General features: G+C 41.9%; 1 protein-coding gene and 1 non-coding gene across 7 annotated transcripts in view; both read left to right on the top strand.

Moving 5' to 3' along the window:
- The window catches only part of LOC116845305, an 86,835-nt gene that overhangs the window by 36,901 nt on the left and 26,416 nt on the right, over nucleotides 1-23,518 (top strand). For 4 of the 6 annotated variants that reach the window (XM_032817823.1, XM_032817819.1, XM_032817822.1 and 1 more), the window contains exons 2-8: nucleotides 395-616; nucleotides 3,457-3,582; nucleotides 7,995-8,003; nucleotides 9,762-10,043; nucleotides 10,455-10,838; nucleotides 11,359-11,583; nucleotides 15,806-15,970. In XM_032817823.1, coding sequence (XP_032673714.1) covers nucleotides 415-616; nucleotides 3,457-3,582; nucleotides 7,995-8,003; nucleotides 9,762-10,043; nucleotides 10,455-10,838; nucleotides 11,359-11,583; nucleotides 15,806-15,970 — 1,393 coding nt within the window. In that variant the 5' untranslated portion in view covers nucleotides 395-414. The remainder of the gene's footprint in view (nucleotides 1-394; nucleotides 617-3,456; nucleotides 3,583-7,994; nucleotides 8,004-9,761; nucleotides 10,044-10,454; nucleotides 10,839-11,358; nucleotides 11,584-15,805; nucleotides 15,971-23,518) is intronic. The other 2 variants (XM_032817821.1, XM_032817824.1) reach the window with 2 other exon arrangements.
- On the top strand, nucleotides 2,037-2,109 carry Trnaf-gaa. The gene has a single exon. It is a non-coding gene; the product is annotated as a tRNA-Phe (tRNA).

Raw genomic sequence — 23,518 nt, 5'->3', positions numbered from 1 at the left:
GAGAGAGAGAGAGAGAGAGAGAGAGAGAGAGAGAGAGAGAGAGAGAGAGACGGAGGGGAAAGAGCTTTTCTGAAGTCATCTTTATTTTCCGCTGAAATTCGGACGGATTTTGTGATGCATGGAATTTCAATTCGACTTTCAATCGCCACGGCATTTAGCGTTAGGTTAGATGCCGTGACGTCGCGAGCGAACGAGCGACGCAATTTTCCCCGCGAAAATTTCCCCGGGGAAGAACTCCATCTCGTCCGCGCCGTCGACGAGAGGAATCCGCGAATGAGATTAAGATCCCGTCCTCGCCGCGACGTACGCGAGACGCGTGTGTCTCGCGCGCGCGTGCGCGCCAAACCTGAAATTGAGATTAATGTCGTGTGTTTTTTCGATACTCTGATTGCAGCCTCGGGAGGGGGTGGTTCGATGTTGGTCCCTCCCGTGGCCCAAAGTGCGACCGGGGATCGTCCCGTGGGGGACACGGTGGCACGGGCCCAGCAGACGACCGGCCCTGCCGCTACGACGACCCTATGGCCTTTGGCACCTGCGCAGCCCAATCAGGTTCCCAATCAGCAGACCCAGGGCATACCGTCCCTAGCCGCTACGCCTGCGCCCGCTCACAATCAAGGTTCGCATTACGTTATATCAATCGTTATTATTATCCCGCCGGCGTAACGATCCGCGGAGGCCGCCCGGACCGGACTTCGAGGACTCGAGAGCTCGAGAACATCCTAAATATTCCTCCGAGATATCACCGTCGCGGAGAACGTTCATTTTCTCTCCCCCGATACGCGAAGCGTGAAGGAGATTCGGGGGGAGAATTCACCCCGATGTGTGCTTTCCTCTCTCTTTTCCTCTGTCCTTCCCTCCCTTTCTTTCTGTCTCCTTGTGCGCCACATATGGAAACTACAAATAGAATTCCATCCCGGGTTCTCACGTCGGTTATTATAGATCGTCCTTCGCGGTATGGTCGATCGAAAATTCTAGGAGGATTTTTCCCCGACTAAAATTGAGATCGAGCTACGACGACACAACTGTTCGGCCACACGTCGAAGGTGTCGCGAGACGTAGAGGTCGCGATCGATAGAGACACGTCTCGGTCTAATTTCGAGAGAACCCTGATTTGTCGAGGGCCTAATTCGTTTCCCAGAGTAATCGGGATACTTAACACGCGCGCTACCAGCGTTCACTTGAGAAACTGTCCGCCAGCCTGTATTTCTTTTTCATGTAATAGATGTCAGGCTTACGAAAGAGATATATAGGTCTGACTCGAAAAAGAATAACAAATAAAATAGGTGTCCGACCTGTGAGAGCCAGTTGCTGTTAATTGAGCGTCACAATTTATTAGGAAATTCTTTCAACAAAATGTTGACGTGTCTATTACGTTTACTCAGTCGTCCTCTTCAGTTAAAACGTCCATTAACAAAACAAAAAATTCTTGTAGTCGTGCTCAGTGGTCGATATATAACGATCTAATGGTCAACAATGACTAAACGAAAAGTTATTTTACGCATAATCAGAGCAGAGCCGCCACGTTGATATTGAGGAGACAATAATGGACACATCACTGCAAAGTGTGTTATTTTACACGCACAAGTGTATGATTTATATTAACTTAAATTGCTGCGTTTAGACGCGTTCAATAAACAAAGTGCTTCGCGATTTGTGCGGCAAGAGACGTGTGAAAAAGAGTTTCAGCCGAATCACGCACTTGCAGTGATCGGATGCGAAACAAGCTTAATTTGTTTACGAGCAACAATTGTCGCTGTCACACGTGTACGACACGCCGGTGGCGAACGTATTAATATTGGAAATTTAGTCAATTTGCGCGAAGGTGGCACCGAGTGCGACGCCCGACAAAGTTCTCGTCGCCGTGGAACAGTCGCCTTTGAACTTTTCACGGTAGCGAGTTTCGCGGTACATCCGGTACACGTTATGTAATATTCACTATTGATCAGAGGTCGTTCACGCTTGACATATAGTGCGCTTTATCACGCTTTATCAGTCCGCGACTTGGAATCCGAGCTACACCGACGAGTTTCTCATGTGCCGAAATAGCTCAGTTGGGAGAGCGTTAGACTGAAGATCTAAATGTCCCCGGTTCAATCCCGGGTTTCGGCAGGGAGCAATTTTTTTTTCTTTTTTTTTCTTTTATCTCCGATACGGGCGCATTTTTTCCACGATTTTCTCGAAAAAATCCGAGCGTCGACGGATCATCGTTTTATGGTGTTTGATCAGTCGCAAGACGGAGCAAATATTTGTTTCTTTGCTTATCGAGTCATTCACGCTTGGTTTAGCATAATCGTGGTGTGACTGTGCACCGCGTGTAATATTAGTCATTGTTGTGTCCAGCTATATATATATATATATATATATATATATATATATATATGTATATATATACGATATTGTCATCCGCGTGAAACCAGACAGGTCATATTTCATTGTTATGCGGAGTTTTTTCGTCGCGGTCTGACCGTGACTAAATGCGTGTCGCTTATTTTGCAAATATAAGTCCACTCAAAAAAACATTGCGAATTACAATGAAGCGCGCGCGAGCACACCGCGTCGTCGTGATGTATCGCCCTCGGCGAGATTTTTCGAAGCTGAACACTCCGCTTTCGAAATACAAACGCGTCTCACGCGCGCGCGTCACTCGGAACATCTCGCCTGGCGCGACCAAAGTCATCCTTAACCCTCGAGCCAGCCGACTTATAAATTAACAGCAGCTTCATAAGAAATCGTTACGTTAATAATATCATGATAAACGCGCGACCGCGGTATTTTTAAACGTCGCAGTTGTCACGAAAAGCAAAAAGACGGCGCGGCGATTTTTTTCTCAATTAGGGTTAGTTGGCTACCGGAGTAAGTTGGCAAAACCGGTTATCTTTAGTATTTTCTAACAAGTAACAAAATTAAGCAAGCAAGATATTTAAACGAATGGCTTCTGTAAATCTGTTAAAGAACGGTACTCTCTTAAAGTGAATCAGTGAAACATCATTGAAAGCAGTGAATATACACTGATTTGCAGTTACAAGTATAGCACTGAAACTGCTCAGTGCTATAATTATAACTGATATCAGTGACTATTCACTGATTCACTTTAAGAGAGTAGAAGCAATCGATTCTGCCGACTTATCGTGGTGGCCAAATAGTCCTGCTCTCCTCTACATCGCGGCAGATTCGGCGTAAAAGGACACACACAGGCAGCGCTGGAAGTGCGAATGAAGGCGCGATGAAAATTGCGCCCGCCAGTACAGTTGTCAGCGAATCGATACGGCATGCTAACGAAAGAGTTTCAATTTTAGATCTTCCGCTTCCGCAAGGGAGGGGGAGAGTTTGCGCGCGCTTTCGCGAGACTTATCCGGTCAAGGGTCGAGCGTGTCGACGAGGTGTAATCTCGTAGCGTGTCGTCAATTATTTTGCCGCATTAATTACTAACTCCTCGATGTCCTAACGATGTTACAGGTGCGAGCCGCTACGGACTGTACTCGTTATTCCCGGGGGGTGGCGGGGGCAGCTACGTCGCTGCCACCCCCGCCACCCCCGGTCCACCGGCGCCAGCGCGGGCTTATCACGCGACGACTCACAAGGGTAAGTTCGCAACGACTTCCTCCCCGTTCGCTTCCTTCGGGCCACCGTTCTGCGGACACTTCTGAACGCCGCGTTTTACATTTCGCATTCACTCAAGAAGTGCGCGCGATTCCTTCTCGTACGTTCGGTAAACACGCCGTGAAGAATTACATTCGGCGAAATGCGGCATTAAGCTGAGATTAAGCCGAGCATTAAATCCGGCCGAACTTCGACGGCGCGGGGAAGTTAGATTTCGATGTCGTCGTGGCTTCCTTCGCGAGTATCTTCGCGAACGGGACGGAACTTGGGTCGAAATTTTAGTTTGGTTAAGTTCCGCGCTAGGTTAAGTTGGTGCAAAGTGTTTGTCGTGCTTGTCAAATAAAATCAAGAAACAAAATTATCAAACTTTGAAGGATTATTCTTGCAGATAACGTTAACAACATCTATTCGGTATTCCTTTTCTTTTTTTTGAACATTTAAGATTTCTTATTTTCATGTGAGTACTCAAACGAGTATAGAAAAATGACAAATATTTTGTACCAATTTAATACATTAACTCTACAAAAATTCCATCGAACTTGGGGAACCAATAGAGAATCGCAAGATATAACATCGTACAAGTTATTGTCCTACCTTGACGCTGCAAGGACAAAATAGACTGTAATTTATTAGATTATTTAAATTTATTGCCATTTCCTCCAAGTCAAGGTTTAGAGAAGCACTTATTTCGTAATTGTTTAGTATTCAATTATCTCAATATTCTATCTGCGTTTAATCTTGATTTTCTATTTTAATACGCAACATGTTAATTATGTAATTTATTTAACTGCAGATAGAGAATACGAGTTGTGCAAACAAAGATTAAATATTTAATGCAAGGAAATAAAATGATATGATAATAACAATGCCGCGCAGTAGCAAAAAAAAGAAGGCGTTCGCGATATGAGGCAGATTCGAGATGGGATTTGCGGTTCAAGGTCCATTATTAGATGCATACATCAGCACTTGCGAAACGTATATTAGATACTGAGGCCGATATTCATAGTTGTAAATTAATTACAATCTTTATACTTGTGTGTGCGATTGAGAGCATAATTAATTACAAAGTCATGCATATTTATGGACCGTTAATCGACTGTTCCGATCGATGTTTCTTTTGTAAAATAAGGACTAACGAATAATCAAAGAGAATAACTCATATATAAGGCTAAGATTATCTATTAAATAATAACGGACTATAAATATATATCGACCTGACGCTCGACTCGGGTATCTTATGCCTGATGAGATCGTTAAACGCTCGTTAAAATCCGAAACATCCCGTACAACAAACGATTCGACATGCCTGGAAATGTACGATATATGTCGCTGTCCGCGTCCCGATATCCTCCTTTCCCTCTTCAGCATCCTGCTTCCTTGTAATCCTGCTTTTCCTGCTTCTGGATAATCACTGATATCGGCACTGATACTCGCGTACACCAAAAGAAAAAAATGATCAATCTAACGAGAAAATTATATAATATATTGCGTTTTGCCCAAATCATATTTTCTGTAGCCAAATGTAGCAGTAACATGCATACAGGATTATTATTATCGTTAACATTAAGGATTTAATGAAAAAATAGTTTTCTCGGCCGCACAATTTATAGCAATTATTTCTTCGTGTGTGATCATAGTTAGAAATACTAGACATTCTCTTCTCGGTGTAGATATGATGCGATCGGAGAAAGCCTCGTGAGTGAACGCGATGTCGACGATAGCCCGACTAAATATTCCAAGAGCCGACGAAATATTCCAGTCATCCGACGAGTATTATAACTGTAACGCACTGAACATACGCATATTCCGCGTCGCGATATGCGCGTCGTTCGTCGGCTCGACACGTAATGACTCGGTCACAGAGAAAGTACGCGACGCGCGAGAATCCCAAAACAATAAGTAGGAAAGACAAAGTAACCCCCTTCCCCCCTCCCGCCAAATACCAGCTGCCGTCGATCAGTGACGCACATATTATCCCGGGAGATCACAACAATCGACGCTCTCAAAACATCCCGCAAGTCCCACTTCGAATCCACCAACTAGTCGTCTGTTTACTTTGTTAAAGGGTTGTCGCTGTTGCGCCGAATCCGAATTTAAATCTCCATTGATGCATAATATTATTGCTTATCTTTTACTTTTCGTTTTGAATCACCGCTTGTTAACCCTTTGCGGCATAATGCCATATGGCACCTTTCTCTATTCGGTTTTTTATGATTTTTACGCATTTTTCAATAAGCCAATATGACTTCAATCACACATTTAAGTTCCTAGTACATGAATCACTATATAACAATCATTAAAATTATGTTATTTGTTAGGTAATAATATTTTATTTGTTAGATAATAGAGTCTCAGGGGTCTTTGAGATCGCAGAATTCGAATTGGAGGTAAAAAAGTGACTTGATTTGTATATAACTTTATGTTAGAAAGTTTTTTGGATAGCTGATTACGAATATGTTGACAATTACAAAATTTTAAGTTGCAGTCAAATACGGTGGAAAATAGAAATCTCGCTTTTAGCATTACACAGAACTAACGACAAGGACGTAGCGAGTTTCTAGTTCCACCTTTTTTGTTTTTCTATTTTTCTATTTTTTATTTTTTTAAATAAATATAAATAAATAAATATTAATAAATAATAATATATAATATTAATAAATATTAATAAATATATATATTTTTTTAATAAATATCTCTAAACTCGTTCAGCCGAACACACTATTGGTAAACGCATTGATGATTGATGAAACGATTGATTGAAAAAACCCGAATACCTAATGTCGTGCAAATCAAGTCACTTTTTATGTTTTCGGTCCGTTATTTTGGGTCCGCCATTTTGAATTTTGAAAATTTTTAAAATCTGACTTTATTTTCGTGATCAGCGACCCCAAAAACCCCTGAATACCCGATTTTCAGTGACCGGGATCATTTTTACATTTTCATGTCGGGTCCGCTATTTTGAATTTTGAAAATTTTCAAAATTTGACTCCATATTCGAAATCAGCGACCCCAAAAACTCCTATATACAGAGTTTCAAGAAATTCGTATGTAAGGAAAAATATATGCTTCAAAGAGTTAACGGAAATTTCCGAAGCTAATAAGAAACGATGATAGATAGTTTATGAAAGAGAACACTTTTTGTTTATGCATTAATCTTACTATTATTTCCATATTCATTGTTTAGTGTTGACTCTGGTCGCGTATATTCCACTTGCGGTCAAATAACGCGACTGATACACCGAAGCTAAAGTTATATCTAAGTGCACGCGAGGAGAAAAATTTTTACAGTGGAAATTAATGTAGAATTTTTTTTATAACCGGCAGAGCAATATATCGACATTCTGCCTTGATTTATGATCCTTCCGTTTCATATGCGCTATTTATATATTAGACACTAAAATATATCGCTGAAAATTTTACCATGCATTTCAGCAAGATGAATTCTACTAACAGTTTATTCCCTTAACACACTGCTGGAAAATATAATTAATTTTTATGAAAAAAAGTGAATATTAAATAATTCTGAAGTCTATGCGTTAAAGATGACAGCGAAAGCGGCCATTTGTGGCATGAAAGAAATAACAATCTCCATTGGAGAATCTCGAGATTTAACACGGCTATTGTTATTTCTTTTATATGCCACAACACACAGTATTAAATCTCGAGATCCTCCTCGTTGGACCTTCAAATACGGGATTTGCAGAATTAATGCCGAGCCGAAATTTCGACTCGGCTCACTCGGATAATTGAAACCTCGACGGTGAGGATAGAGATTCGATTTTCGACAAGACTTCGATGAGGAAGGACGAGAAGGAGAAGGTGGACGAGGAGGAAGAGGTATCGACCCTCCGACGTATTCCTCGCCTCCTCCTCCTTCTGCTTCTTTTTCCTCCGTTTTTTCCTCCTCGAATCTGTTCTCCGTCCACATCACCACTACCATCTCCGCCTCACGGAGCCGCGTTTTGGGTTACACCTCGGACAATGAGGTTGTTAGGGACGGAGGTGAGACGAGCTGTGCGCGACTGGACACGCGGCCGCACGCGGGAATTCTATTTGGGCGCGGGCGCGTTTTTCTTCAACTCCGCTGAGTCCTCCGAGTTCTCGCCGCTTTAATTGCATAATTGCTCCATTGTGGGCCGACCGGCCGGCGGGGTGGGGATCGCGCGGACGTGAAAGGGTTCGCGTCGCGCGACGTAAAAACGCCATAGAGGATGTGCGCTAATTGGTAGTGAGCCGGAGAAAGTACGCTCGTCTTCGACGAGAGGGATCGCGCACACCCTGGGCCGATTTTTCCCGCGCGCCCAAAAGTTCGATCTCCCGTGACCTCTAATTATCCATGTTGTCTCTCCATGTTCTCTCTCTTTTTTTTCCATGCCTCGCTGCACGTGGCGCAGAACGTACAGGTGAGTGCAAGTCGACCACTCGATCGAACATATATAAACGCGAAATCCCGTGAGACCTTAAGGTCCGTTTTAAAGAGGAGACGTGATACGTTAGAAAGAGACGCCGGCGTATCCGCGCGCGTCGCAAATACATCCGCGGGGTATTTTTCACGCACATTAATTTGCATAGGTAGATACGTATCCACATTTAGATAAAATCAATAGTCCAAGCAGTGACGCGCAGCGCTGCCGAAGATATATGTATTGCGCGGTCGTGCACGCTGATAGACGCGCTCTATATATACATCTCTCTTTTTCTCTCTCTCTCTCTCTATTTTTCTCTTTCTTTCTCTTTTTGTCTCCGTTTCTCTCCACCGCGAGAATCGCGTGTTTTCCTTGCGAAATGCATTCCGCAGACATCAATGTGCTACCTGCGGCGTTCAATTCTTCCGCAAAATAGCGTACCGCTCTCGCGAAAGAACTACCCGTTCGGCGCGATGATAAAGCACGGTCCAGACTCTCCATCTTCGTCGATAATCAGACGCGAGATATATCTCCGTCTCGTTACACGGAAACCGCGCGCTTGTGAACCCGGCTATCTCCGAGCTATCTAATCGCGCTCGACTTTTTCCGAAACTGCAAGGCGCACTCGCATCGCGGAAATATCGCACGCGCACGCCACGTGTAGGGTAAAACGTCTAATCATTGATATCCCCTCAGTCACGGACACGCCAGAGAAAAACCTGATTTGTCTTGTGACCAGCGCTTGCGATTAACCTTCACTTCTGCACTTTGTGATTCCAAAGGAGAATCTCCCAACTAAAACTATGATCAATCGTCATTGGTCGCGAAAAAACCTACTACTACGTGTAAGATAAAACGTCCAATCATTTACATTCTCATAGTCACGGACACTCGAGAAAAAATCTGTCTTGTAACCAACATTGTTATTCTAAACTTCTCCCCTGCATCCTATAATTCCAAAAGAGAATCTCATTACTAAAACTGTAATTAACCGCTATTGATCGTAAGAAAAACTTGCTACGTGTAGGGTAAAACATGTAATGTGTAGAGTAAAACATCTTAATCATTGACATCCCCTTAGTCATGGACACTCCAGAAGGAAACCTGGTTTGTCTTGTAACGAGCATTGCGGTTAAACTTCTCGCCTGCACTTTATGTCTCCAAAAGAGAAGTTGATAATTAAAACCATGCACAACCGTGCATTGGTCGCAAGAAAAACCCCTACTATGTGTACGGTAAAACATCTAATCACTGGCATTCCCTTAGTCATGGGCACTGCAGAAGAAAACCTGGTTTGTCTTGTGACCAGCATTGTAGTTAAACTTCTCGCCTGCGTTCTACGACCCCAAAAGAGAACTTGATAATTAAAGCCGTGCGCAATTGTCATTGATCGCAAGAGGAGCTGGGCTTTTGTGAATGTACTAATGACTAGGGGGGGGATCAATGATTGGGTGTCAATAATTGGGCGTTTCACCCTACACCGTACACGTTAAAAGAGGAACGTTGTACCGAGGGTCAAGCGTTTCGGATAACCGACGAGTTATCGAGCAGACTCGGAGTATTCCACTCGATATTCCCTCGTCGCGATAGCGTTGCACGATATTTCCCACTTTACGCGGCGGAACGAACGAAATACGAACGGACGGACGATCCTACGTTCGTTCGTTCGTTCGTTCGTTCGTTTGTCCGTCCATCCGTTCGTCCGGCCGCGGACGTCCGCGGAAGGGCGGGTCGATTAATCGGCGGATTCTCCAGTTTCAGAGAGCGTGTTTTCCGCGGCGGTGGGGGTGGGGGTGGGTGGCTACACCTGGGGCGCTCCCACGCCGCCGCCGGGATCGCCCTACAGCCCGGTGCCCGTGGCGCAGCTGGAGCTGCTGGCGAAAAATTTGGCGAACCTGGCGCCCGCGGGCCAACAGGCCTTGAGTCTGCAGGGTGTCGGTGTGAACGTGGGTAGCCTGCATCACGCGCAGCATACACAGCACACGCAGCACACACAGCACACCCTCAATCTCACCGGGCTCCACCATCTGCATCATGGTGAGTGATTCTCTTTTGCCCTTTCTTTGTGTCTCTATCTGTTTCTCTCTTTTCCTCTCTGGAGAGAAGAGTAGAGTTTATCGAAAATGATTTTTAATACCAAACACATCTTGGGGTTCAATTATCCCTTTGAGTTACAGTGTGTTCTCCAGTAAAATAAGATATGTAGGATATCAGAGTTGGAACATGTGCAAAAAGAGGAAAGCATAGGTGTAAACACAAAAGTAGAAGTAATTACATTGGCTTAATGAACCGAAGCGAACGAGAGAGAAAAGAGAAGAGAGAAAGAGAACTATCTCTCTCTCGCCGCTCTCTGAATGGTTCGCGAGCGGAACACGTGCGGCCGGGTTGTCGAACAACGCGGGTTCTAGAATCTCGCGTGACCTTTGTGTGTCTGTTTCATTTGGCAAGGTGGCCTCCACCAAAACGCGTTCTCGCCCCAGCTGTCCCTGGTGACCGGCAGCGCGCCGACGCTCACCATCAACAGCTTCTCCTCGCCCAACTCGACCAACGGCGTCGTGCCCACCACCGGCGTTCTCCTGCAGGAGTACCAGTCGCCGACGGGGACGACGGCGTCGGCGGGATGTACCGTCACCGTCAATGGCCCTACGGGCCTGACCAGCAGCATCTCGAGCAGCAGCATGATGGTGCACGGCGGCGGCAACAACCAAGTCTGCAGTCAGGCCGTTCAGGCCGCGACGAAGAAGCGGGAGGCTTTCCTTCCCAGCCAAGGCCAACCGGTGAAGCTGGAGAACAAATCGACGAGGACGTCGTGTCTTTGCAGGAACAGCAACGGTACGACGTCCGTTTCCTCCGCGTTACCGAATTCGGCGAGACGAACGGTCGCGTACGCCTCTATGATCTCCGTACAACTCGCGATGACGAGCCTCGATTTTCGGAATTTCACTCGGATTTTCGATTCCGCGATCTCTAGAGAACCTTCCAGATCCCGAGAGAATCCGAGGACCACGCTAATCCTCGGCCTCGGGACATTGTTTCTCGGATAGCGTACGACGCTACGGATGTCGGAATCATCCGATCCGGAGTCCTTTCTCTACGGGATGCCCAAATCTTCTTCTAGAGTCCACCAGTAATTGGCTTTTGGAACTCCCGGTCCTTAGCCAGTGTTACTAAGATCTTCTAGAGCTCGAAACATTGAAAATCCGAGAAACGAGGTCTGCGAATTCTGAAGGCTCCTCCGCACTCTGTCGCACACGTCGTCCCTCTGCGCGCGAAATACTTCGCGGATGATTCGCGACGTACCGCACACGGGCTAACGATACATGTCGCACAAGTGGGAAACGACTGATTGTAGGGAAGACAAAGATAGTGCACTCGGACGTGGGGTGCAGCAGGACGCTACCTGTCGCGTCGTCCTGGAACGGGCAGGACGGTGCTGGTGCTAACAATAGCGGTGCTAGCCTGGTGAAGAGGGAACCCTTAGCCTCGGTTCCCTGTCAAGTCGCGGAGGTTTCCACGTCCCTTCACGCCACCACCACCTCCGTCAAGATCGAGCCCGTTCCACCCAAGTCCGAGAACGGTAAGTCGATTCCCGGTTATCGCGCGGAACGAACGAGGCGACGATTACTCGCACGACCATCGGGATGTGTACGGAAAAGAAAATGCTGTTGTGTCAATAGAACTGGCTGGCTTTTACAGCGGCAGCCATAACAAAGCGGAAGATCAATATAATTGATCCACAACGCTGTATAGTTGGAGTGAATCTCTTTCTTATTCAGTAGCAATATTACTGAAACTAACGCATTATACGTTGATTAAAGGACTCAATTAATGCAAAAGGTTGGTCGTGTTTGTCAAATAAAATAGAAAACGGAATTATCGAATTACTTTGTTAAATTTTTTTTATTAAATTCAATATGGAATTATTAATCTTTTTGAACGGGATCGATTTGCGAGTAAAATTTTTGCGAGTAAAATCAACAACATTGAGACTCGATTTTTTAAAACATTTTTAAACATTTTAACTATTGTTATATTTTTTAACTATTTTTAATTCTTATATTTTATGTTTTTTAAACATTTTTAAACATTTTAACTATTTTTTAAACATTTAATGAAACATGATTCTATTTTCCTTTTAATATTTCTACGTACAGAAAAATATATTCAATATTACATTCAAGTCATCATAAGCGTCAAACTTATTCAAAATACGATGTAGATTTTAATAAATTCAGTATTTTAATCAGGAATATTAAATTTAAAAAACTCAGTTTACTTGCTGTATAAAATCGAACCAAGTTCTTTATTCGATAAACTCTAACAGTATTCTTGTAAATAGCGTGAATTCTTCTTTTGAGTACTTGAAAATGAGCTTTTCTCAAATCTGCGACAAATACATTTCAAGACTATTGTCGAAAAAATATTTTTTGTGGAAAATAGCCACATTACTCAAAAGAAGTAAAGTCAGTAATTGCGTTTCTTAACAACCGAACAGAATATTTTTCCGTGTGTGTATGCGCGCTTTTCTAAGTTTCTTTTGATACCTAAACTTCTTTCGAGAATTTGATAAAAGAATGACAAATCTTTTGCAACCTAACAGTCATTTTGCAGTCAACCTAACAGTTTCAGTGGCATTGCTGTTGAATCGAGAAGATTCGCTGCGATTACGCTGCTGTTGGCCAATTTTATCGATACAGCAGCATCTTCGTCCCGCGGCACGTTCACGTCACGTCGGCGAGGCGGTTCAACGTCCGCCTCAGTCCGAATTAATTGATACAAGGGAGCGCTCGCGTGAGATATCGAGATGTATCCCGATTACCGAATTCGCCGCATACTTTCCTCGCGCATGTTTCACGCGACACTCCGGCTCGAGCTCCGACACGAGCTCCATTAGCACGATGCTCCGGCGCGAGTGTCGCGCATGAATCCAACGGACCGGTAATCTCAACGGCAGATGTGCGCGCTAAAAATTGTACGAAATTCCCCCTTACGTAATGCGCGACAAGGTGTCGTGTTCGCGGGATACGGATCTCGCGAGCGAGATATATCCCGCTGGATCCTCGAGAGAGCGAAGTAGGAGTTATTTATAACGAGCGCTCGCGCGCGCGAGCCTGAGATCTCGAGCCGAGGATAAAAGTATCGCCGGTATCGGCGCGATTACGCGCTCTCCTCTCAACAATTACGCGAGGAATCGCGAATGGTTCGTCCAATAGCACGATCGACGATGATGACGATGACGACGACAACGACGACGGCGACGGCGACAGCAGCAGCGATGACGGCGCGACGCGGAGATCTCGCTCGCGATACAAACGATATCTTCAAAATCGAGATAATTGCGTCCTCTTGACGCGCACACGGACGGACGGACGGACGGACGGACGTTTGCCGGTACTTCGTGAAGATGGCGAGAGCGAAGATCTCGAGCCGCGATAAACGTAATACCGTCGCAATCAGCATAATCGCGTCTCTCCTCAGACCAACCACACGAGGAATCGCCTAATACGAAGGCGGCGCGACGCTTTCTTCGTCGATAGGCGCACCAAAAGGGGTAGGCAGGAGGAGAAGCGCGAAGGTAGGGAAGAAAAGTGCATATAACCGCGATATGGACGAGCGCGGGGAGGAAGAGAAGACGGACGGACTGATGAAGTCAGAGGAGACCCAGGGACCAAAGAGAACGAGAAAGAGAGAAAGAGAACCGAGAGTCGACCGGTCGGTCGGTTGATTCCGAGCGAGACGGCGAGAGGAAAAGAGCAAAGAAACGAGGCAGGAGACGGGACGCGCGGGGTAAAGAGGGGGAGAGAGAGAGAGAGAGAGAGAGAACGGAGCAGTTTCGTTAAAGTAGGAGGTGCGTGGCACGCATGGCGACGTAAACACAAGGCGTGGTTCGAAAGAGTCTCGACCCTCTCTCTCTCCGGTCCTGACACATCCGCGCGCCTCTGGCACACAGTTCTCCCGTGGCCCCGGTGGCGTGCGCGTTGGCACACACATGTTACGTCATTCGAGCATAACGCGCCGCACCGTTCAGGACACGGGGAACAGAGACGCGGCGGCGGCGGCGGCGGCGGCGGCGGTCGACGAGAAAAGAAAGGAAGAAAGAAAGGAGAGGACGCGGCAGGGAGAGGCAGGCAGGGGCACGAGATCGGGAGGGACGGTGATTTAAATGAACGCGTTTCGGGGTGCATCGGCGGGATACACGTGCACCGCGTCTCTCGTTGATAAAAAGCGAGAAAAACAGACAGGAAACGCTGTCGTCTGCGATGATTCGCGGCGATGAAACTAGGAGTACGCGGAGGGGGGAGGGGGGAACAGGTCGGGAGAGACGGTGATTTAAACGGACGCGTGTCGGAGTTGCGCAGAGACACGCGTGAGAAGCGCGAAAGGCATCCACTTCGGCGAGAGAAAACAGCCGCGAGGAAAGTCCCGAATGAGCGCGTCTAGAAACGCACCTAGGAACTGCCTGCTTACAATCCTGCGGGGGATTGAGGTCGGTACAGTTTCAGGTATCGATGCCGTCGATGCGCGCCCAAGTGATCTCTATCTGTACATATTTCACGAGGATCGGCGCGTCTCGCGTGTCTCTGGCAACGAAGACCTCTGGCAACGCAGACCCCTGCCGCCAAACGTGCCAAGTCCTGGAAGGAAAAGCGCGAAAGCTCGCGCAAACGATGATAAATCGATCGCGCTCGCCTTGATTCTCGCGACAATTCCCAATTAAATGGTCCTCTTTGATTAAAACAAGAGAATATATAACGGACACTAAGGGACCGTATCGATATCTTTCTTCAGCTTGCATCGCTAAGATGGAGTTTCCCATATCCTACAACTTTCCTCTTGTTCTTTGCACTTCATCCTTCTTATTTGCACAGCACCTGTTCCAGCAGTTCCTGCGTTATCCTTCTTCCGTTTACCTTTATTTTGCATCCTTATCCCATCCAAACTTTTCCTCTTCATCTCTTGTATCCTCTTCTTCTTCCATTCCTTGTATACTTTTATCTTCTATTATCACTTATTATACATTTTCTCTATCGGTAATTTCCTCTGCATTACCATACTGATTTAAGCTTGCCTGCATTACCTACATTACCCTAACTACCTTATGACGCCATAATCTCTATTACATATGTACTTTTTCCGCCTGAATCGTGCTTTTCTATCTAACGCCTTGTTTCACCTTCGCTTATACTCTATACGCTCATTCCTACATAATTTCCTCCATCTGACCCCCCATAATAAATATTCCTCTTAACTCAATACACTAAAATCGTTCCAAATTCACGCACCACGTTAATCAAGCATCAGCACACTTTCGCACTAAGTTCATGAACTAGTATGAAGTAGCTCATGAAGTTCAGAACCGTATTAATAGTCGTTATTTGAAACTTGTCCCTCAAGTGAGATATTCAGATTTTTATTTTGTTAAATCCAAATTTTTAATTGAATTCCTGATTTTTCTGTATATACGTAGCAGGTTCGCGTGTGAAAGCGCGTCATTTCGAGAAAACCCCGCCACCTCGGTGGTATTTCACATACCTCTGATATGTGAGTGATATAATATTTTTTTTATAGAAACATTAATTTTTGTATAATTCCACTTGTGCAGGCAAACGCGTGAATTTGGCGTTTTTTTTACCCTTTTTTTTGTAAAAAGGTTTGTTCGGATCTCATATATCACTTCCGATATGTGAGTGATATAATTTCAATTACACCGTGCGGCAATTACACTGAAAGGACTCCGACAGCGAGTCGATCCTGTGCACTCTCATCGTGTTCACGCACGATTTCCCCAATCGTTTCAGGAATAGTGGTGTCCAACGCAGGAGCCGGTGGCATACCGGTCGGCATCGCCGTGGCGAGGCAGCGATTGCAGCATCAGGAGACTTCAACGTCTATGCGCAATGTGTCTTTAAGTCATCACACGTCGCATCACGCGAGCTATCATCATTTCCAGCCCGACAGCCTCGGTGAGTCTTTTCACGCCAGATTTCACCTCTCGCGGGATTACGAAACTCCGTTTCTGGACCCGATACGATACGATCGGTAACGTCGGGACCGCGACTCTTCGCGGCGCAATGTGAGAATTTAACAACGCGCCCGGCCGTTGCATGCGCGCAAATGGAATTACACGTGCGAATTTGCGCGGTCGCACGAACGCCACTTCGGGTCGTCCGTAAACTGAGCGGGAAAAAAATGCTCAATCTCTCTTATTGGAAATAGCAGTTATTCCCGGCAATAGCCGAAGAACTTCGACCATTTTGGGCCGTCCAGTCGTCAATCATATATAATTTTGTAGATAATAATGGCAGTATTTAAGAAAAAATAGTTTCAGATCCTTAAGGGGATTGGAGGGTCGGATTGCCTGAAAATCGTGCTTGTTCTTTTACAATTTTTTATGACAACTGAATGAATGTGCGAAAGTGTTATTTTGACTTATATGTATTTATATATGTAAAGAGAAGAAAAATATAATTTTGATGATCAAATATTCAATATAAGTGTATGGTACATGCAGTTAAAATATATTTCGTTTTTCTTTGAAAAATCGTCATGTTGCAGTAATGACTCTCAGTGATTCAATTAAGCAGTGATTCAAGCTGAATTTTAGGTAGAAAGTTTCCGTAAACTTGTCGTTATCGTGTGAACTACCATATAGAAATTGAATAAAAGTTAACAAAATTGCAAATATCTTAATGGAATATTATTAAATTTTCAGTTTTTTTATAGTAAAAAAATTAATATTTCAAAATTAAACATTATAAATTATTAATATTATAAATTATTATAAATATTAAAAATTAAATAAAAATTAAATATTATAAATTATTAATATTATAAATTATTATAAATATTTAAATTAAAATAAATATTAAAATTAAAAAAAAAATTTATATGGATATTATTCCAAAGAAACATTTATTTGATTCAACAAACCATTCTATATATATCATTAAAAAGGTATTTAGCATATCCTAGGTACCAAATTATTGATATAATATGAGCACAACAGCCTACAATACGAGCACCATTCTTACACAGAGAGAACGATTTATTGATTCAAATAAATGTTTCTTTGGAATAGTCCAAACGAATTATTTGGTTGACACAACAAAAATATTTCTTTGGAACTAAGCCGCAAATAAATATTTTTGTTGCTTCAAACAAAATTTTGTTTGATGAATCGAAAAATTCGTTTGGACTATTCCAAAGAAGCGTTTATTTGATTCAATCAAATCGTTCTCTCTGTGTCATGTGCAATAATATTCTTTAATGGAATCTTTTCCTTCAACATTTCTTTCTTACCGCCGTCACCACGAGGAGATGCCTTAGATGCAAAAAGAAATCTTTAGGAAAAATCATTGGTTAAAGGCGCGAAAATAATCGTGTAAAAATAAATAACAAACGTATGGGCAGCTCTAATGATAAACTACCGAACGAATAAATTTATATCATTAAGAGATCAGAACTACGTTCGGTGGGTTTGAGAATCTAAAACTATTTTTTCTTAAATACTACCATTATTATTTATATCTACAATATTATATACGATTGATGATTTGACGCGGATGGCTCAGAAATCCTTGTGAAAATGGGCAAAGTTCTTTTATTATTCTAATAAAAGGGTGCAATAATCGCGATATGCGCGTATATAAAGTCATCATCATGAAAATTCTGACAGCAGCTATTACACTGAGCGAAACAATACCTAAAAAATAGAGGATATTTATTCGGTGCGTATCTACTCAATAACGTATCTACTCAAATCTAAGTACTTTCACTCGAATGTGAAATAAACAATTGCTTTCATGAATATTGGTTTCAGAAAAATGTACTCTCTTAAAGTGAATTAGTGAAACATCATTAAAAATAATAAATATACATTGATTTACAGATATAAGTACAGCACTAAAACTGTTCAGTGCTATACTTATAACTGATATCAGTGACTATTCACTGATTCACTCTAAGAGAGTATATTTCCTCATTTAAGGAAAATTTTTTCAGTGTAAAAATATGTATATCATACGGAAAAAAAGGTTTGGTTGAATTAACCAAATATCTTGTCGAATATGAACGATCCAGAAATTCCGATTAAAGTAATCCGAATTCTATTTAAGTTAACAAGATTTTTGGTCGAATAATGAATCATGTCTGACTATTTAACAGACATGTTTGGTCAGTCAACCAAAAATCTTCTTAACTTAAATAGAATTCGGGTTACTTCAATCGGAATTTCTGGATCGTTCATATTCGATCAAATATTTGATTAATTCAACCAAACCTTTTTTTCCGTGTAGTACAAGTAAATGTGTGTCATTAGCACCGAATAAATCTTTCTTATCTTTTAGATATTTTTTCTCTCAGAATAGAAACATAAATTTATTCGCTACGATTTCGCTAAATAATTTTATTCGCCGCGATTATATTTCATTGTGCAATTATACGAATACCATTTTCTCAGGATAAAGAAGAACTAGGACAACACGTGCTTTTCTTTTCGCCGCCTCGGTGTTAACGCATTGTGTGAACCGCGCAGATAATTTTATTCGAAATTGAAACGTATAGAATTAATGAGTGCAGCACAATAATGTTTTTAATATGGTATTCGCTGAAATGTTATGTCGTGTGTGAAAAGGTATGCAACAGATTTTGCAGATGTGTCGTGTCTCGCTCCCCCACGCGTTTCCAGTTCTCAAAAATTCAAGACGTCGATTCGCGTCTCCGGTTCGCGATGTGTTAATTTTCTCACGGTCGATATTATATTGATTCACGAAGAATCAATATAATAGATGCATCGGGCGCGTTCTACACCACCTCATGTCGCGACCCTCCATGAGACGTTTTATATGTTTCCTCGTGAGATAACGTCGAGTATTTAAAGAAGTCACATACGACAGGATGTTGGCGCTAAACTTTGGCGGGCGCTGCCGCGCACTTTTGTCATTTCTGTCCCAGTTTATCCCATAACTGTTCGCGCGCGGCGCCTCGCAGACGCCGCCACTTTCGTTCGACGCGGATTTTATCGCCTCTGTCGTCTTTTCACTCGTGATGAAGCGTTATCGTCCGATTTGCATGTCTATTTCCTATCACGAAAGAGATGCGCAAATCTAAAACTCCGAATCTCGATAGTGACGAAACAAATTGATTCTTTTTTCTTTCAAAGGCGTGTCTACGACACGCGGAGTAAGCTTGGCGTAAGAGTTGCGGTAAGGCTTCGTCTACAATATGCGGAGTAAGCCATTATTACACGGAGAAAAATAATTTTGCTCTTTTAACAAAATCATCGTTGCTACTGCATATTCGTAGTGACATCAAAAAAATTCAGTTGACGTAACTAATTTTACAAATTATTCGTTATCAGAACAGAAGTAGTTTCGTTGCCAGGATAGAAAAAAATTGTTGACATATTTATCCTAAGAATCACGTTAATTTGTTATTGATGCAAAATAATATATCCTTAGCAAATTTATTTGCTGTCGGAGCAAAAGTGCAACTGCTTATATAAATCCATTATGATTTTTACACGGAGAAAAATAATTTTGCTCTTTTAACAAAATCATCGTTGCTACTGTATATTCGTAGTGACATCAAAAAAATTCAGTTGACGTAACTAATTTTACAAATTATTCGTTATCAGAACAGAAGTAGTTTCGTTGCCAGGATAGAAAAAAATTGTTGACATATTTATCCTAAGAATCACGTTAATTTGTTATTGATGCAAAATAATATATCCTTAGCAAATTTATTTGCTGTCGGAGCAAAAGTGCAACTGCTTATATAAATCCATTATGATTTTTACACGGAGAAAAATAATTTTGCTCTTTTAACAAAATCATCGTTGCTACTGTATATTCGTAGTGACATCAAAAAAATTCAGTTGACGTAACTAATTTTACAAATTATTCGTTATCAGAACAGAAGTAGTTTCGTTGCCAGGATAGAAAAAAATTGTTGACATATTTATCCTAAGAATCACGTTAATTTGTTATTGATACAAAATAATGTATCCTTAGCAAATTTACTTGCTATTGGAGCAAAACTGCAACTGTTTAAATCCATCATAGTTCTTATAGCAAAATAATTTGTAGATTCAGCAAATTATATCCAGCAAATAGTGATTAGTACTCTTAGCAAATCTTTTTGCTGTTCATATAATAACGAAAAGATTTTGCTAGACCAGCAGAAAATTTGCTGGGCTAGCAAATTATTTTTCTCCGTGTACAAGAATAATCGGCTATGATTGGTCAATTCTTACGGTTTACGGCTTACTCCGCGTATCGTGGACAAAGCCTAAGAAATAAGGATCATTTATTTCGCTTACATTCATATTCTAGGTTCCTTTAGACTGCCGGGATTTGAAGTGTTCGAATCCTCGAAGAAAGTCACCTAAAGTTGTATATATATAGATATATCATATGTGATTTCGATCATGGCTCGCGCCTGTATTTAGGCTTTCCGGCGGTCTAAAGGTTAAGAGAAATACTTTTGATGTAAGGAAGTTAGTGCGAGAAAGATGAGCGAAATAAATTATTTTTATTTCTCACTTCAACTTTTACGCTAAGCTTACTCCGTGTATTAACGTCAGACGAGTCTTAAATGATACCATCGCTTATATAGTTAGTGGCAGAAAGGCGGCGACATCTTTAACTTTTTCTCAGCGAAAATTTTCTCAGAAATCTTTTACTTCTTCTCACGACAGATACGTACTCAATAGAAGAACTTATTTCTTGCTTTCTTTTCTTCTTTATATAATTTCCTTATTAAATACCGGTTGCATTTTCAAGTTGCAATCTTTCCGCCACTGATTCAACACAGATCGACTTAATGATTACTTTATCACGCCAGTGGTCAGCGGCTAATTTTGCCGCGCCACATTAATTTACGTAATTTATATATGGTCAAAACGTAATCAAGTACGTATGAGAAATTAAATGTACAACCGATAGAAAACGAATGAAACGAGCTAACGAGCATATGCATCGCAAATTGCACTTATTCACCGCATGTTTGGCGATGAAAATTTGATTTGAGCACTGAAACAATCGGTGAAAGTCAGCGCGGCAATCAACGAGTTAATACTTAATGACACCAATTTTTTTTTGGTAACTGACACAAGCTGACACAATAGTAGGAATTTTTGATCACGCGCGTATTGTGCCGACCTGTATTCGTGTATTCGTTGCTGTTAATTGTCCAACGAAACTGCAACGATATCTCAAGCGTTACTCAGATATCAGCGACGTTTGCTGCGTGAAAAACGCGAAATCGCAAACATATGTTGAAAAAGTAATGTTCGATACATTTCCGCTGTTTCGTCGAATAATTAACGGCCGTAACGCACGAATATGCAGGCGCAATGGGTGTGATTAAAAAATACAACGGCAACTTCGTGCGCTCGGTAAATGTTCGGGCCATTACGCCGCTCTGCGAACGGGCGATTCTACGCGGAAAATGTTACATCTTCAAACATATTTCTCCGGGAATATCTCTTTCGAACTGCCTCCCGCCTCCTAATTGCGCGCAATACACGCGGCGTCTAATTCGCGCACGACGATTCGCCGGCATTCCCGCGGCGGATATTAAAGAGGGCTCGCTCGCGGAGCTGCCGGCGCAAACGCAACGAAAATTCGCTGTCGTGCATGAACGGCGCTTTAAAATCGATCGGAACCCTTTTCGAACTTCACCGCGCCGCTTATCGTCTTCGGCATCGACATCGGCCGGGGAACGCCTGTGATTCGCCTATTGCAGCGTCTTACGCCTCGAGCGTAATTTATTGCGAAAGGATATCGCCGCCATTACCTACGACGGCGCCCGGGGCTATTATTTTCCCGGGGCGATACTTCCGCGAAAATGATGCAATTGACGGAAGAGGACGTGTGAGAATCCGCGTGAATTCCGAGTAATCGCGGCCTAATTGGAATCATCGGCCGGCTTAATTAAGTCCGGCCAATTGTGCCGCAGTTCCTGAGTATATCTGCGACTACTCGTTCGCAAGGACGTTATCGACATAACGGCGCCTTGAACAATTTCAGCTTGAACAGCTTTTCACGTTGTGTTACCGTGCGACATGATACGACTGCAAAAATGCTGTTGCATAAACAGAATCGCCAACAGCGTCATAATTGATGTAAATCTTCTCGATTTAATAGCGATATTACACGGAGAGAGAATCTTGTGATGAAAATTACTATGGAATTTGGTAGCCGAAGAATAGATCGGCATTCTGCAGTAATTGATCGTCCTTTCATTTCGTACGTGTTATTCATATATTTCAGGAACTGAAATGTGCTATTAAAAAATTAAATTAAAAAATTTGCCATGCTGCTGATGAAATTTATTGTGTTCTTTAGCAGAATGGACCTTACTACAGTCTATTTCCGTGCTAGTAGAAATATAGTAAAATTAAAAGATATATATATATATATATATATATATATATATATATATATATATATATAAAATGAAAAGGAATATATAAAAAACATTATACGAAAAAAACTACGATATTCTCTCCGTGTAATGAAACTAATACGTCATACTTTGTTTTAATAACTCAAATATTAGTTTCAATGATACACTGTTATTGAATTAAGAGGATTGAATTAAATTTTCATTCAATGTAATATTGCCATTAAATTAAGAAGATTGATTTCAATTTTAATTCAATCTTCTTGATTTAATAGTAATATTATTCAAACTAATATATGAGTTGTGAAAACAATATATGATGTATTAGCTTTAGTAATATTATTGTTGAGAGTCAAAGTTTACCCCAATCAGGGCGCTGTCGATAATATAGATTTTTAAATTTGAATTTTAGTTCAATCTTGTTGATTCAATAACAATTTCGTTAAAGCTAATAGTCGAATTATGAAAACAATGTATGATGTATTAGCTTTATCAATATTACCGTTGAATAAAAAAGACTCCAATTATTGCGCCGCCAATCAATTCTATAGATACAAGAGATTTTCTAATTTAAAATTTAATTCAATTTCCTTGAGTCAATAGCAGCATCATTGAAACTGATACTTGAGTTATGAAAACACTGTATGATGCATTAGCTTCGATAAATAATGTTGTTTAAAGCCAATGGGGGGTTCACACCAATTAGAGCGCTGTCGATAATACAGATTTTTTAATTTAATTCAATCTCCTCGATTCAATGGTAATGTTACTGCAGTTAATACTTGAGTTGTGAAGACACAACTCATTAGCTTCAATAATATCGCTGTTGGATCAGGCAGACTTATTACGGCGACCGATTCTATCGGTACAATCGCGCACGGAAAAAAAAGATTTGCTAATATATGGACAACTAAAAATATTAACTGCAGGAGCAAATTTTCTTGCTTTCATAGCAAAGTTATTTAGCTGTGATAGCTAAAAGATTTGCTAATATATATATATATATATATATATATATATAATATATATATATATATATATAATATATATATATATAATATATAATATATAATATATAATATATAATATATAATATATAATATATA

This window comes from Odontomachus brunneus, unplaced genomic scaffold (genome assembly GCF_010583005.1).
Source record: "Odontomachus brunneus isolate Ranch 3 - 2012 unplaced genomic scaffold, Obru_v1 Obru_scaffold_051, whole genome shotgun sequence".
NCBI lineage: Eukaryota > Metazoa > Arthropoda > Insecta > Hymenoptera > Formicidae > Odontomachus > Odontomachus brunneus.
This window is presented reverse-complemented; position numbering and strand designations above follow the sequence as displayed.